Source organism: Alosa alosa, chromosome 21 (genome assembly GCF_017589495.1).
Source record: "Alosa alosa isolate M-15738 ecotype Scorff River chromosome 21, AALO_Geno_1.1, whole genome shotgun sequence".
Lineage (NCBI taxonomy): Eukaryota > Metazoa > Chordata > Actinopteri > Clupeiformes > Clupeidae > Alosa > Alosa alosa.
Window position 1 is genome coordinate 8,685,185 of NC_063209.1, and position 16,088 is coordinate 8,701,272.

The 16,088-nt window shown below is 43.7% G+C and overlaps 2 protein-coding genes across 2 annotated transcripts; one reads left to right on the forward strand and one right to left on the reverse strand.

The window, feature by feature from the left end:
• Positions 1 to 512: 512 nt before the first annotated feature.
• LOC125286781 (testicular haploid expressed gene protein-like) lies at positions 513 to 3,689 on the forward strand. The gene is made up of 7 exons (XM_048232053.1): positions 513 to 546; positions 865 to 959; positions 1,078 to 1,215; positions 1,952 to 2,077; positions 2,813 to 2,954; positions 3,139 to 3,273; positions 3,463 to 3,689. The coding sequence occupies exons 2-7, from the start codon at positions 886 to 888 to the stop codon at positions 3,574 to 3,576; spliced, it is 729 nt and encodes a 242-aa protein (XP_048088010.1). The 5' UTR covers positions 513 to 546; positions 865 to 885; the 3' UTR covers positions 3,577 to 3,689.
• A 2,908-nt stretch (positions 3,690 to 6,597) lies between these two features.
• hopx (HOP homeobox) lies at positions 6,598 to 10,534 on the reverse strand. Its single transcript, XM_048232054.1, has 2 exons — positions 10,126 to 10,534; positions 6,598 to 6,943 (listed from the first exon to the last, which is right to left on the reverse strand). Exons 1-2 carry the CDS (start codon positions 10,267 to 10,269, stop codon positions 6,866 to 6,868), a joined length of 222 nt encoding a protein of 73 aa, XP_048088011.1. The 5' UTR covers positions 10,270 to 10,534; the 3' UTR covers positions 6,598 to 6,865.
• Between the last annotated feature and the right edge of the window lie 5,554 nt (positions 10,535 to 16,088).

The following is a 16,088-nucleotide window of genomic DNA, read 5'->3' on the forward strand; positions in this document are numbered from 1 at the left end:
ACCAGAACTGTGTCATTTTCTAAATGTTTGGAACCTCTACTTGTGGGTTGTCAAGGAAGTTCTGTGGTTTGTATTTGTGGTAGACTATATTGTATTATGTTTACAAATAAACAAAGAAAATTGTTTTCTTGAACCATAGTCACATTCGATTTCATATTACACTTCACATTCATATTACACTGTCAGTTTCTCTGTGACTGATTGCACTCCCGAAGACATCTATTTCTATTCCTTTAGCATGTCCAAAATATTCAATGCCTCTACAAATGCATCCAATGACATTAGAACTCTCCTCCAAATAAGACAGATCACATTGCTCAAGACTTCCTGTCTCGGAAGTCTTATGGTGAAGAGTAGAATATCACCTTAAATAGCCCACCGACTCTGGTTTCAGTCTGCTGCTCTGCTCTAAAGTAGACAGGCCATGTGACATGTTGCCATGGACGCTGGGTGCCCTGGCGACGCTTGGAAATCTATTGTTACATAGTCAATGTCCTGTATTCCACCGACCTCAGAACCTTGTGGTTAGAAGGTTTGGAGAAGCAGGTAAGACTTCAGACTCCTTTTGTTTTCATATGTTTGCTTAGCAGACGCTTTTATCCAAAGCAACATAGAATAGGATAGAATAGCAATAAACATTACAATAGCATTAAAAGTAACACTTTGAAAAAAAAGTAAGAAATGAAAAGGACTATACATAAAAATAGTATTAAAAATAGTATTCATATTATAGTTTATATGTCATAAAATACTGTCTTTAAAAGACTAATGTTTGCACATACAGGTAGATTTAAAAGATGTTGTTTCTAGGAATGACTAATTTCCTACCTTTCTAGCACAAACTGCCAGGATCCTGTGTTTTAGGTGCCAATACTGAAATGGACAATGGTTCATCTCAGTAGAGTTTTGGAACTTGCCCAACCCAAAGACCCCAAAACAATCTGGATCACTACACCATGGTATGTTCCTTTAAATATAAAACATTTCTTTGCTCTTACACTTCAGGTTTTCTTTAAGGTGCGTGCACGCATGTATTTATTTCAGTGAGCAAGCCCTTTCATTATGATTACTTAACAGGCATGTGAAATGGGGAAACCAGGAGCAAATTGTACCAATCTCCTTCGCTGCTCTGCATGCTGTTCCAACAGCAAGACTCTCAGCACTGGCGAAGCCCAAGAAAGACTTCTCTGGATTGAGCAGGCTCTATCAGACCAGGTAGTGTGTGTGTGTGTCCATTGTACATTACATAGACTAATTTACAGTATACTATAGTGAAAAAATAGCTAATGATCAGGCACCATTATTTGACTCAATCAGGGGTTTTCAACAAGTGGCCTGGGGCCCACTGGTGGTCAGTGAAGGCATTGCAGGTGGTCCCTGACTACATTCAAACGTTTCACTGTGGGGATTTTCCTACAATTTCACAGAAACTTACAGGTTTCCTCCCTTTGTGACTTTATGAGCAATGATGAATCATAATGAGGCTTCCTCACACATTTAATTATATATAATTAAATGAACAAAAAGAAGCTGACTGCTCATTTCTTCCTCGAGAGAAATTAATTTTATTTTGGCTGAGACACGCCAAGACAGACATGTCTTATCAACATAAAATGCCACTGTTGAGATAGTTGTGTGCAGTGTCCATAGCTACCCTGTATAATTCCTGTATAATGAGTGAAACCATTAACATGTGACCAACTCTAGTGCCTCAGTAGTATCAGTATCAGCTGTGAGCTTTAGGCCTACAGTGTTTCTTATCAGCTCTATCAGCTGGGAAATGTGTCAGCAATAGCAGCTCTAGCCGGTTCCGCTGTGTGTCTGTGTGTCTTAGTTTGTTAATGACTCAAGGAAGTCATGCACCAGTTTTATTTAAACAGAACCATTCAGTAGAGGCATCTGCCTTGCAGTCTTGAGACATTCCTGTGCTCCAACCTCTCCGTTTGTAAAGGGCCTGGGAGGAAGAGCATCTCCCCCCTAGGAGGACGCTGCGTCCTTCCTGCAAGGCGGGCCAGTATGAACACATTGTCCGCCTGTCAACGCCTAAGAGGAGATCCACCAGCTCCCAGGAAATGAGGTACAAGGATGGGGAGGGTAGGGGTCACGCTTTTGGAAATGCGCTTTTTACCCAGCTGGCGAAATGCAGCCAAATCAAAGCGACTGGGCGGGGCCATGTCTAAATTTAACCTCAACAGAGTAGGAAGCCAATATTTTGACATCTGTTATTTCAGTAGTTTGCAGCAGGGAGTGAAGACTGGCTGCCAAGACAATAGGCCCCATTGTCCAAAGCCCATGCCCCCGGGGAAGCTTGCACTCTGTCTCGGAAGTCTTTTTATAAATCTGAAATCACCACACGCCGTATTTGTGTTCAGGTTTCACAGGGACAGGCTGGGGTCCTTGTGGCCCATCAGACGCTGGGTTTGTGGTCAGATGGAGCGGTGGAGGTTTGGCAGCAGCAGCAGAGTGGCGTGCCGCATCAGGGCGGTGTGATGGGATGCTGCTGCTGCTGGAACCGTAGCTCTTGAGCTCCTAAAGCATATCTTTAGTGATGATATGTTTCACCATGACAGTGTGGTACTGTAGGCCACAGCTGGAACCGTCAACTGTGACCATAACCCCACCCCACCCCCACCCCAACTCCCCCTCGGTTCTTTAACCCCCAGCCTTGTTTGTGATGTTACACCTTGTGTGTGTGTTTGTGATGTTACACCTTGTGTGTGTGTTTGTGATGTTACACTTTGTGTGTGTGTATGTGATGTTACACCTTGTGTGTGTGTATGTGTGAGTGTGCCCCCTCCTCAACCCCCTTCAGGCCTCCTCACAAAATCTCCTGTGAGCACAGCTGCCCAATCTGGCACATCGACCCCGGAGTCAAGAGCGTCTACGTCTCACCCCGCCTCAGACAACTGGCCAGTCCCAAGCCCCTCCATCCCAGCTTCCAGAGCAACAAGGAGGTAAGACAACCTCCCTGTGAACGTAGCTCTATTTATGACCTGGAGGTGTCGACACAAACAGCAGCATTAGCAATGATGATGTGACTTTCCTGAAAAAGAAGAGTTCTAGATTTTTCCTAAGAGGCACCACACATTGCTTGAGATAGATAGGGTTTGTTTTACAGTGTCTGTGTTTGGCTTTTAGACCGTGGAGACATACATCTCAAGCATAGCTAAAACTGCACAGACCACGTCGAGGCTGGATCTGCTGGCTCTGTCCAAAAAAAGAGAGAACGGGATGTTCTATGACAGAGGACACCCTGAGCGGCCTATTTGGCTGGTAAGTGACAATCAAAATAAAGAAGGAGGCAAGTCGAGAATATTTTTGTCTTAACCGCAAGAATTTTTTGCAAGAATGTAAAATGATTTGGAATCCATGTATAATCTTGTGAAATGATTTGACTGGTTGTTTTTGAGGACTGTTTTTCATTTTGGTAGACGTGATTGGTGTTGTTGTGGGCATCTGCAGGTGTCAAAGAGCGCGATAAACGCCAAGGCCAGTCCTCGGGTCGTGGAGCTGTCGTTGCCCAAGCTGCTTGCCAAGGACTACCTTCCTCCGAGGGATCTTGTTTTGAATGCCTGAAGAATATAAGCCTTGTGGAAGCCCTCTTGTGCTATCAAAATGCAAAAGAGGTCTGAAAAAAAAAAAAGGCGTGATCAAAGACAGAAATAAAAGCTCTCTGAGATCTACACAAAGGGCCTCCAGAGTAGTCTTAAATGTTTCCCCTTCACATCCATAAAACATCAGGGCCTCCTGGACAACACTGGCCACTTCTTGTCCTTTCTTCTCTGCTTTTGTAATCTGGTCCCTCAGACTTTTACTTGGAGCTCTCTCTCTCCTGTGTTGTCAAGCGAAACTGATGTATTACATTGTCTTTAGCATACGGCCAAACCAGTTCAGGCTCACTTAACCGCCAGGGTTGTTTTCCAATTCGTTACCTTTGAGTGTTCTTCTTTCCGAATGGGCCCCGCTACCCATTCCCTCAAATCTGTGAACACGATGCTATAAAACCATCCACATGTGCATTGCGGTCGTTTTAGTCTGCTTTGTGTTCAGTTGTTGTTGTTGGTAACAGTGGATCAAGGCCGAATGATAACATAACATAACGCTGGATTCAAAGCATAATGTTTCTAAAGCGCTTATTCGCTCACTCTGTTAGACTCATTTAAAGTCTCTCTGAAGTTCAAGAGCCTGTGCCGCCAGAGGTTATGATCTATCCACTCTGATCTCCAATCCCACTGTAATCCAGGTTTCTCTGGGAGTACACGTGCGCAGTGGACGAAAGGTGCAAGCCGCGTATATCAAAGGGTTGATAGGATTTAGATCCCCATAGGAGGTGGACTTTGGGTGTGTTGTGTTGTGCTGTCGACAGGGAGGGAGGTATATGTGTGTGTGTGTGTTGGGGGTGCTGCTTAGTGGCAGGAGGAACTGGTAGCTGGAGGGAGCCAAGAAAGGATTGGCCGCGAGGGCCAGGCCTTAATAATATCCGGCGCCACACTCTGTGTAATCCAGGATCAGCCAACAACGATCATGACCTGGTCCTAGTGACGAAAGATGGAGCAGGTTTTGTCTGTGATGTCCTTCAAGGACTGGTCTGTGGTCAGTTTTATTGTTTGTTTGTGTTGGTGGATGTCAGATTCAGAGACAAGCTGGTTGGTAATCAGTAACTTCAGGTTTCAGGAATAAGCGTTTCCATGCCAACTGTTCCCATGGAATCTGCCCTAGATGGGGTTCACTGGTTGTGTTGGTCACTTACCGTAACAGCAGCTTGTGCCATCAACGGCTTGCCAAAGGGAGGCCCTTCATGGCTTGTCAGGTGATTTTGGCAGATAGACATTAACAAACGGAGGATTGTTCTGGAATGCTCATTGATCATATTATTTCCACTAACTTTTTTTACTTAGCTTGAATGTGAACACTATGAAGTTCATGAAGGGTGAACAGTATTCAAAAAGCTCTACATCACTTAGCTCTGACCAATCACTGGCAATAATAACACGCCTGTTTGGAATCCAAGGTTGGTGCAGATGTGCTCAGTTCCTGTTTTTTGATCTAATCTTTGCACCAGATGGTTTCCCCATGTTCCAGAGTCATGCAAAATACTTATGCAAATACATTTCCTATTATAAAATGGGAGTTTGCACAGGTCTTATATATTGGAAGTAAAACCCTGTCCAACTGTGGAAGACATCACCTCATATTTTTTTTAATAGTTTCTTTGCAAGCATGTGAGGTAAAAGTTCCCACTGGCCCGAGGAGTGTTCCTATTTGGAGCTGCTCAGAGTTAAATACGGTTAACCAGTCTGTGAGCGTAAACTTTATGTGGATCACTGACCACTATGTTTTGCTGGTCTCACATCAGCTGTTGAATCAAGTAAACAGAAATAGTGCCTTCAGTGACCGTCTGCTCTTCAGTAGCAGTAACAGAGATAGCCCACCGGACTTGTAGGCTAAATCAGTTCAATTGCTCTCTGCCTGTCTTAAATCGCAGGGTGACAAATTCCTTGGATGTCTGTGGGTTCGTCGTGGCAACAGACAATTCCCTTGCCAATTATAATTCTGTACACAAGACCCTGAGTCTGACAAGCCTGGAGACCCATTACTCAAATGAACTCCAGTTCACCCATGATAACACTAGGCTAAATGACACATTGCCAAGCATGTTTTTGAAAAACACTTTATTCTATTTTTGTAAGTGCTGCACATCAACAGCTGAGGTCCTTTGGCTGAATAAGGGGTTATTTGTTTTGTTTATGTGTTTAATTTGTGGCTATGCTGTTCCCATGACTATCATCATTATGCAAATGATGTATGTCAAGCATTCAATGATCTAAACCCTGACACGCCCAACGGAGAAGCCTAAGAATGTTCATCAGTTGCTTTTCATTTGAATGTTTTTCTTTTATTTGCAGCACGAAGCACAGCTGCATCTGGGGACGTTATGGTTTTTTTTATTTTTTTCCCACAAACTGTGAAGGCATATTTACCAGCCAATTGGGCAACAGTCCTGCCGGCTCACGCTTACAACACTCCATTCATTGGGTTCCCTTTAAATGTAAACATGTTTTCTTTTCCTCACACCCCAGTCAAACTGGAAATAAAGAACACACACCTGTGTTTAGCACATACCAAAGTTACGAGCTCAGGAGAAGTTCTTCCAGTTCTACACTTTTCAGAACAAGACATTTTGATTGGTTAGGTCTCTATTGCTCAGTCAATTTATATTTTGGCATCCTCTTCCATTTTAGCATTATTCAATCTTTCAATTATATTTTTGCACTGTTTTCCACTGGTGAATAAACGACAGTTGCTGCTTTTATTGGCCCACACATCATACCAATTGTGTACCTGATCAATTGTCTTTCCTCCGCCTTTGAACAGCACTGCACTCATTGGCCTACTTATCACAGACTAATCTGTCAAAACATAAGTAATCTCTCAACTTCTTTAAAACACACACACACACACACACACACAGCTCCAGTGTCCTTCTGGAGAGATACCTGATTACTTTCCAGCTTAGTAGGCCACTGTTAATATCTGTTAATAACTAAATCTATGACCTGTTTGTGGATCCATTTCAAACAATCCATATAAGGAATATAGAGACTGAATATATTTTATTTATGTAAACGTAATATTAGCACAAAAACAGTCTAAATAAAATAACATAACACAACACAAATGTGACTTAACGTACACTTCACATTTAGCATATTCGACTCTGATATAAAATAAGGTAGGGGGCAAGGAGAGGCGTCAAGCTTCTGGGCAGCGTAGACCAGATAACCGCAGCCCGAAGAGGGTGGAGGAGATGGAGACAGAGGAGATGGGGCTCTTTTTTGGGAAAAGGAAGGATGACTCCTTTTCCTCAGTCCTTCACTGATCCCAGTTCAGCGGGCAGTCCTTCTGCCTGTCTCCACTGAGCGTTACGTAGCCTGAACCATTTCTGCAAGAGATAACAGCCACAGGCACATAGGAGTCAGTGAAAGGAGGGTTGATACTGCAGGGAATTGTATTGAATCAGCTTTATCATTTTACTAGCAAGTCCAGTGGGAGAAAATGCCTGGCTGATAAACAAATGATAAACGAATGCCTTGGAAATATAGTATCAATAGCAAATCCAACTGTTCTGGTGGGATGATATATGAAAGGCGCCTCTGTTTCAATGATTTTGCCATTAAGTCTGGTCTTTAGTCTTCGGTCTTAAGTCTCTTTCTAGTGATGTGACTGGAACAACATTGCCCAGCTGAGGAGAGGGGTTTAAGTAAGCGCTTTGTGTTTTTGACGTGCAGACTCCCTGACTGAGGCAACTCTCTTGTGGCTGACCGTTGCAGATTTAATCGGACTAAGACCCTGGCAGGCCGGAGCAGACCCTGGGGCTCCTCAAGGGCTGCTGTCGACCCAAACACCTCGTTTGAGAGCTCAGTGCTAAACAAAGGGCCAAGGCAGGAGGGGTGGAGGCAGAAAAAAAATACTCAACAGGGGCACAGTGGCCCCTCTGTGGCTAGGAAACAGAAGCTGTACTCTATCAAAGAAAGAAAGTGAGAGAGGGAGGGAGCAAGGGATGGAGGGAGAGAGAAGGAAAACAGACCAAAATGTGAAAAAGGCAAAGAGGGCGCGCCAGGGTGGGCGTCTACTACTGCCTTAAGCTAATGTCACACTCAACTGCTTTCCCCCTAGATTTATAGTCATGGCCTTACTTCATGTATATGATCCTGGGAAAATCTTAAAGGTCTAAGAGAAATCTTGTCACATATCGGTGACGTCTGCTGTTTACAGGCCTGCCGGCTGTAGCAGTCTGGCCCATGCATTTCCCATGGCAATACCACACCATTCTGTGCCTCAAGATGCCCATGTAATAAGCATCCATATCCCCCACAACACCCCTAAATGGTGCCACTGGCAGTTACCTAGGTTGGCTGTACCAAGTACCATCATCAGATGCCAGTGAACTAAGAGCTCTTAATGGTCCTTGAATTTAAAACAAAACCATTTAGGTTTTGCTTTGCATTTGATGCTGATGACGCAGTACAGTGACCAGCTTGAAAACAAGCTGGAGTTGTATTTCAGACTTACATGTTCATGTGTGTGCTCCTTATCAAAGAGCAGGACATCTAAAGCTGGGTGCTTTATATGAGTAGAACCCACTCTGTTGTTTGTATAATACATCTCAAGGTACATAATCCTTCACAGGTATACCTTGGTTCAGTCTTCCTTGAACAAATGAAATTGAACTTCACACAGGGCCAGAACAAAATCAACATTCCCAATAGAGACTTATGGTTCACACCTTAAACACCTTACATCAGGCACATCTTACCTCTGCCATAAATAAATAAATAACATACATGTGCTGACAAGAGGCCTGCATTGTTTTGTCTGCAGCATGCACCATGCAACAGTGATAAGTATGTCTAGGGCTTGAAATGAATCATGTGGGACATCCTCTCGGATTTATTGTGCATTGCTGCCCAATGACAACCCCTCAGACACAAGATCATATGACTCACAGGATGAAGTCACTGGACATCGTTGGGCGGCACATACTACGAACAGGCCTTATATAACAATATATAACAAGCCCTCACCTTTAAGGCCAAACCCTCGCCATTCAGACTTGTTTTGATCCAATACCAGTAACCATAGACAACAGTAGCAGTGAATCAAGCCTCTCGCCAGACTGGGCTAGCAAACTCTCTGGCTGGAGGCCAAGAACTCTACCTCACCCCTGAGCTCCAATGCCCAGTCTAAATTGGCCAGGCATCTCCCACCTTTGTGTATTCACAATGGACGTGTCCATGGACTCTTTTTCACTATTGAGGAGCATGATCTGGCAAAACAGGTTTGTTCCTTGCTCTGCGTGTCACCTCCCAGTTTGTTAACACGCATGTTTTCAGACGCTTCCATAACCCCAGTATTCAAACAAGGTGAAGCACCAACTCTGCTCCAGGCCATGGATGCATTGTTCACACACATAGGTCTACACACCAACACCGCCCTACTAGAATTTGCCTCGTAAATGAATGCTATTCTTTGGTCATTGTTACAGGATCATTCAGTTTTTCATCTTGTCAGCAACACCCAATACATACTGATGTATAGATAACTACTCAAGACTTGTACATATGCAAACCTAGCAATACAGAAAAGGATAGGCCTATATCTCAACGATTCATCATATGGAGAACTTTCAACCTCATAGGCCTACAAACCACTGTGTTAGATGCTAAGCCTGCCCATTTCATAATGAGTCAATGGTTCATAAGAAGCCTTTGTATATGTTTTGTGTTGACATCACATCTGCTGTAGAATGTCATGTTTTTAGTGAATGAAGACCTAATATAGCCAAGACACAGTTCTGACGTGATAACATTATAGGTGCGGCGCATATGACTCAGTTGAGAGCACACTCCCAACATCACTTCCAATTGTAACATTCCATGTGACTTACCACAACAAAATGAATTCTGTCCAGCGTCAGGATTTGCTGGCACAAACTTCGTCACCTCATTATTTTGGCGACATGACGGCGAGTATGGCATGGGAATTACAAAAGGCAGAAGAGACGCCTCTCTCGGTATGCGTAAGCGTGCGTGACCATTGGTAATCGCACGCGACTCGCTCCCTGTCTCTGTTGACATCGACGTCAGAAAGCCAGTGAAATAGCAGCGCTCAGCCTGTCATTCTACCGAACTACATAACGTTTCATTCATCTGAATTATCTGGTAGTTTCTTTTTATATGTCTGCAATACTCAAACGATTAATCAGCATTTGCTGACAGGGTAGGCTGAGTTCTGAAACACACACAGTGTTTGTTCAGTGGCGCAGAATAGTTTGCTGAGGCACACAAATCATAGACACGGAATATCGCTATAAAATTTGCGAGAACATAGTTGTGAAAAATAGTTGTTTAAACTGTTTTTAAGAAATAAAATACCAACATGTGGGTATAGAGGCTAGGCTAGGCTACTTATAATGAAATTGTGTCACTGCCACATTTTGAAACAGATCTGCAAACATGTTGTTCAGCGGAAATTATTAAAAATAGAAAACATCTTATGCCCACAGGTTCATTTCTTAACACGGATATCTCACTAAATTATACAAAAAGACGGTAGTTTACTCACAGCTGTATCCTCCTCGGACAACCCGCACTCTGCAGCTATCAGCATGAGCGTCGTTTCATCTGGATGCTTGGTGACTTTAGTGAAGTTCTCCTCCAATACTTTGATCTGGTCCTCTGCTAGTTGCATTCCTATATCTGAAGCCATGTCCTCTCTCTCTCGTAGAAGATTGTCAATATTTTCTCTTGAAGTTTGCTGATTCAGGCTGTAACGGGCACTTGAGTGAGGCAGACCGCGCTCAGTCGAAGTTCACATGCAAATGATGACCAGGCAGAGTTTACAAGTAAACAACAGCGTCCACGAGGAAATGCTGTGGATAAGAGCAAATAGCAAGTCGCTCAGCAGCAGCAGCCAGTCCGAAACAAGCGAACAAGTAGTAGGGTGAGTCCTTTTCAGCCTGGACCGTGTGAAAGACCAGCGCTGCAAATAAACGTTAGTGGGTGTGTTTGGAGGGTACATAATACACAGTAACCACCCTCTTCCATTAAAAGAATCGTTACACTTTACGCAATATCATAATGTTGCTATCCAGAACTAGTTTTAGAGTCTAAGCAAGGAATCCACGTCTTAATCTTTTGGGAGGAAAAACTTGTTCTCACATAACTAAAGCCCTCGGCGCTCTGGCTCTACCTGTCATTTTCTTGGATCCAACTGCCGCAACTGCTACTGGTCTGGTTATTATGTAACATGTTCGGTGTCCGAGCAGACAATCATATGCTCTCATAAATTGATATTCATGTATGTTTCTCCAAGATTACCCAGACTAAATCATTTGATCTTAGAGAAGAGGTGCTGCAAGACTGCATCATTCAATTACATCAGAAATTCTGAATCATGTCAGTCTGTGCTACATAATAAAGTTTGGTAATAGTTCCCACACTTCATTACCTAGTCTAAGGTCTAAGGACTAAAGTGTCTTATATGATCAAGGCCATAGTGCCTTAGTTATCTTAGTGCCTAAGTTATCTTAGCCTATTATCAAATAAACTGTTAAATGTGGTTTAATTTGGTAAGTGAGAAGGATAGTTATAACAATTTATGCAATTATTGAGTAATGTTTGGGTATGAAAAATTAGCAAATGTTGCTGGCTAACCAAAGTTGGCAAAGTTATTCAGGGCAATAAGATAAAGGTCACACCGTTAATTCAAGCAGTTTCAATCATATTGAAATATGTAAAATGACCTCTGATGCAACTTGATTCAAAGCAATAACTGAAACAGATTTTCAGACAGATTTTTTCAACCCAGTCTTATGTTTGTCTTGTGATGTTTGGCATGGTGTTTACCCAAGCGGTGAATTTAATTAATTTAAGAAATACTCAAAGATCTGTTTAGTCATCTCACTGCAACCGTACCCACGATTTTCTTACCGTGACATGTGTCTTTAAATGGGTAAGAGCAGTAAAGTTTTATAAAGACAGTAGCCTAACAGGATTTATTGTGTCTAAATTCAAGACTCTTCCAGTCTTTTGGAGCAAACATATAGGTTTTCCCATATCATTTATCCTTTAACCTCAATAAACATTGTTTTTTAGTGTTGCCACTTACAAACACAAATGCAGAATCCATAAATTTTAAAGTGCACCATCAATCTTTGACACAACTGTTGACAGAGCCATTACGGCTCTTTGGCATTAAAATTGCACCCTCTTGCAGTAATGGCTGACTACAAATATGGGTATGTCAATCCAAAACATGCTGCCGCGTGTGTCTGTTAGAGGGGCTTATGTCCTTAAATACAACATCTGAATACAGCACTACTTGGGCTCTAGAGGACAAAGCTGCAAACATTTCTTCTTAATTTGAGCCTCACACATTTCTGTAATAGTACAAACATGAACCCCTACTCACACACACACAAGCAACATTGTCCTGATTTTAGTTATATGGTAGCAGTGATTAGGCCTACACACCCAGAAAATCTTTCACAACCTTGTGGTGAAGAAAATAATTTTCATTATGGAACTTGTGACAAAAATGAGGAAATATTTATTCTGGTGAAATTGTGAAATATTTGCATAGGAGATGCTGATGTGAAGGATTTACCATAGGCTGTTGCTGAAACCATGCATTCATATTGCTCAATATATAGTTGCGCAGTACAGTACATAACAGATGGACATGACCCAAGCCTCACTCATTCTCTCGCTCTCAAGCCCTCTCTCTCTCTGTCATACACACACATACACACACACACACACATACACGCACACACGCACACAATTCCGATGACCAGAAAAGAAGCCAAAACATTTGAGACCCAAAGCCACACACCCAGATATTTTTACAACTGGGCCACGTGAGCGCGAGTGAGTCCTCACGCTGGAAGAGAGGAAATGGAAGCCCATCTGCGATGTACAGATATGTACGACTTATACATTTCTTGGGCCCCTTGGTGACAGGAGCAAGAGCCCATATGCTTCCCCCTTTTCCCTCGTCATAACCCCCCCACCCACACAAACACACACACACACACACAAACACACACACACATGCACACGCACACACACACACATACACACAAACACATACTCACATACACACACACACACACACACACACAAGCATGGGGGGCTTGTACAGCAGGGCTGCCTCTTGCCTTGTTTCCATTACTATACCTCCTCCTCCTAGTAGCCTCCAAGGAGCTCAGAGTCAGTTATTTGAGGAGACTTTGAGGCAGACCAGCAGGCACATGGCTCTTATATAAGCCTCCTCCTCCTGCTCCTCCTCTTCCTCCTGCTCCTGGTCTTCCTACTCTCCAGCTCCTCCACTCCATCTCCAGCCCCCCCCTCTCCTGAGAAGCCAGACACATCTGGAAGTCAAAATCAAATTCGCCTGGAACCCCGGAGAGGAAACGAGGCTCCTTGGTTATTGAATCTGCGGCCGGGGCAGGGGAGGGAGGCATCGGAGCCCAGTGACGGTCGTTCCTGCTCTCCCTGTGGCACACTCTCTCTTACACGCCACTATGCCGGAAAACATTAACCATGTGTACACATACACACACACACACAGGTCGAAGTTTTAACAGCAGCTACTGGTTTCCTGTGGGTTAACGGATACAGTCAGGGATGGCCTTTCGTATTCACAAGGAGGCGTGTGTACTGTGTGTATGTGTTAAGGTGGCTCAGATGAGGAGCCAACATTGTGAGGAGAACAAGCAGGATGTCTGCGGCCAGAGAGGGGATTTATTCCCTGTGATGTCAAGACCGGGGTCCTCTTTCGGAAAGTACTTCCTGTCTCAAAATGAGTTGCTGTTCAAGTTTGGTGATGTTCGCCAAGTGTAACAAGGCTCTAAGCCACAATGAGAATAATTATCATATGACTCGATGTTATGCTGAAAAACATTGTTAACACAAGAGACACTCCTGGGTCCTTTAGTATATCAAAGGACATAGTTTAATGCCGTACAGAAATGTGTAGGGAATAAATCTGAGGAAAAACGGTGCTACTATTGTTCCATCTGGTCAACATGCATTTAAATCTGCCTGGCTGGGGAGAAATATGATATTTTCCGAGAAAGAAGAGTGCAGAGTTGATAAAAACGCCGCCTGTCAGCATGACAGGAGAGGTGGGGCCTGCCAACCCGCTCGGCGGGAGCTCCTTTCAAACCCGCCCTGCGTGAGGCTCCAGTTTTCAAAAAGTCCTTCCCCTCACCGAGAGGAATGCTCATCAAAATAAACTCCCGTCTCTCCTTCTCTCTTTATCGCTTTCTCTTTCTCTCCCCCTCTCTCTTTATCGCTCTCTCTCTCTCTCTCTCTACCCCCCCTCCCCTCTCTTACTCAAACATCAGATGGGGCTGATTGTTTGCCTTTGAGCGATGTCGAGCTGCAGGAAAGCTGAACAAATACAACGTTTCACGCACGGCCCTGGGATCCCGCCGCGATGAATAGGGGGCTGCTGAGTGATGATGTGCATATGATGGCACAGAAATATGGGGCCCACTGAGCGTGGTCCGGACGCGCCAATTAATGTCACGCGCCGAGGCACAAGACCGTGACAGGGCTATGTGCATTTCCGAAGCAAAGTGTTGTCAGACAGGCCTACTGCGTACAATAACAACCATAAAACCAGGTTGTGTGAGTTTGTTAATGTATGAATAAGTGTATATATATATATAAGTGAGTGTGTGTGTTTGTGTGAGAGAGAGAGAGACTGTGTGTGGTGAGGGGAGGTTAAGGTCTATTAACCCCTGATAAGCGCTTGTTTAGAAACATGTTCCTCAATCACTTCTAAGTGCTCTTCATGGGAAAGGCCAAGGAAGGAGCAGCAGTGGTCCCCCCACCCCCCTTGTGCTTCACACAGAGCATTCACTCTGAAGATAAATACTACTATCTCATTCATTTCCTGTTCAAGAATGCCCAATTGTTTGCTCGTAGGAAATGCATCAACTTAAGAATACACCTTGAATCTCGATGGCTTGTCAGCCTAACTAAAGAAAATAATCTCTCAGACTTGAGACAGCTTTCTGATGATAGGCCATATGTGGGACATGGTTGTGCTAAGCTGGGGGGGGCGGGGCAGAGAGAAGAGGAAAGATTTATCAGCAAAACTACTGCTTCAGATCTGATTTTATACAATGCAGGCACAACAGACCGAAAACAAAAATCTTTTTGGGCCTTGTTTCTGGGAAAATGCAGTCATTCAACTCAGGGGGAAATGGAAACAGTGACATCATGGCCATGAAAATATCAAAGACGGTTTGTAGTGGAAAGAGAGCTTGTGGAAGTGGGTGTGGGCAGAGGCCAGCCGGCTGTATGTGAGGTTAAACATAGCTTGCTAACATGTGAGAGTTTTTGTTTGTTGCTACAGACTCTAGCAATTGTGTTGCAACACCTAACAAACCACACGCACCACAAGGGTGGAAATGAAGATGGTAGATGGCAAAGAAAACCCCTTCACTGTGTGTGTGTGTGTGTGTGTGTGTGTGTGTGTGTGTGTGTGTGTGCGTGCTGAACAATATGCATTCATATGTTATGTGCGTATATGTTTGTTTAGAAGTGTCTGTGTGCATGAGAGGAAGAGGCTACAGTACCTTTTTCAATGTAGTGTCTGTGTGTGTGTCTGTGTTTGTGTGTTGCATAATATGCATTCCTATGTCCAGTATGTGTATGTGTTTAAAAGTGTCTGTGTGCATGGGTGTGAGAGAGAGAGGAAGGGAGGCAACCTTTGAACGTGTGTGTGAGTTTGTGTGTGAAAAGAACAGATAAAATCAGAGAAAAGAGTGAGACACAGTCTTGTATCTGTATGTGGATGTAAGACAAACTCAACTCTCAACTCTCACAGACGTTCTGAGCATATATTTTACCAAGCAGCTACTGCTCTGTTCTCTTTTAGCAGCCCTTGTGCCATATTACCAATTTAAGTGGTTTAATACACGATAAAAACTCTGGGCACGCATTCCCAGCCAGTGGACACGCTGACAGTAACGGACACTGCCTGGCCCAAACACAACGATTAAACTGTTTCCATAAGGACGGACTGGCTCCGAATGCTCTGGGTCTGAGGCGCAGAGAACAATTTTCCCTGGTATAAGAGCAGGCCAGGCTGAATAGTTGGAGTGGAGAAGCTTGCACATGGGCCCACAAGGCCCCTTGGAGCCTGAGAGAAGAAAGTGGAACGCCTCATTAGTTAATTGTATATTTGCAGAGCATTTAGTGCATCACAGCTCAAAGGCACTCTTGTGTGTTTCTTTTCTTCTACCATGTAAGCGACTTCCTGTGATTAAGCCCCCCCCCCCAAAAAAAAAATGAGGGGAAAAAAAACACATTCACACTTTTGTGGTAATGGTGCTGTTTTTTTCCCTTGAGAAACACTGCAGCAATAAGTAGCGTGTCGTTGCAAAAACATGCAGAAATGTTCCTTTCTGCTTTTTTTCTGTGCCTGAGAGTGCAAGGTTTAGTTGTATTACAGAGATCAATATCTCTCACAGGGAAAGGGAGACATTTGTTTTGAAGTCTCTGAATGCT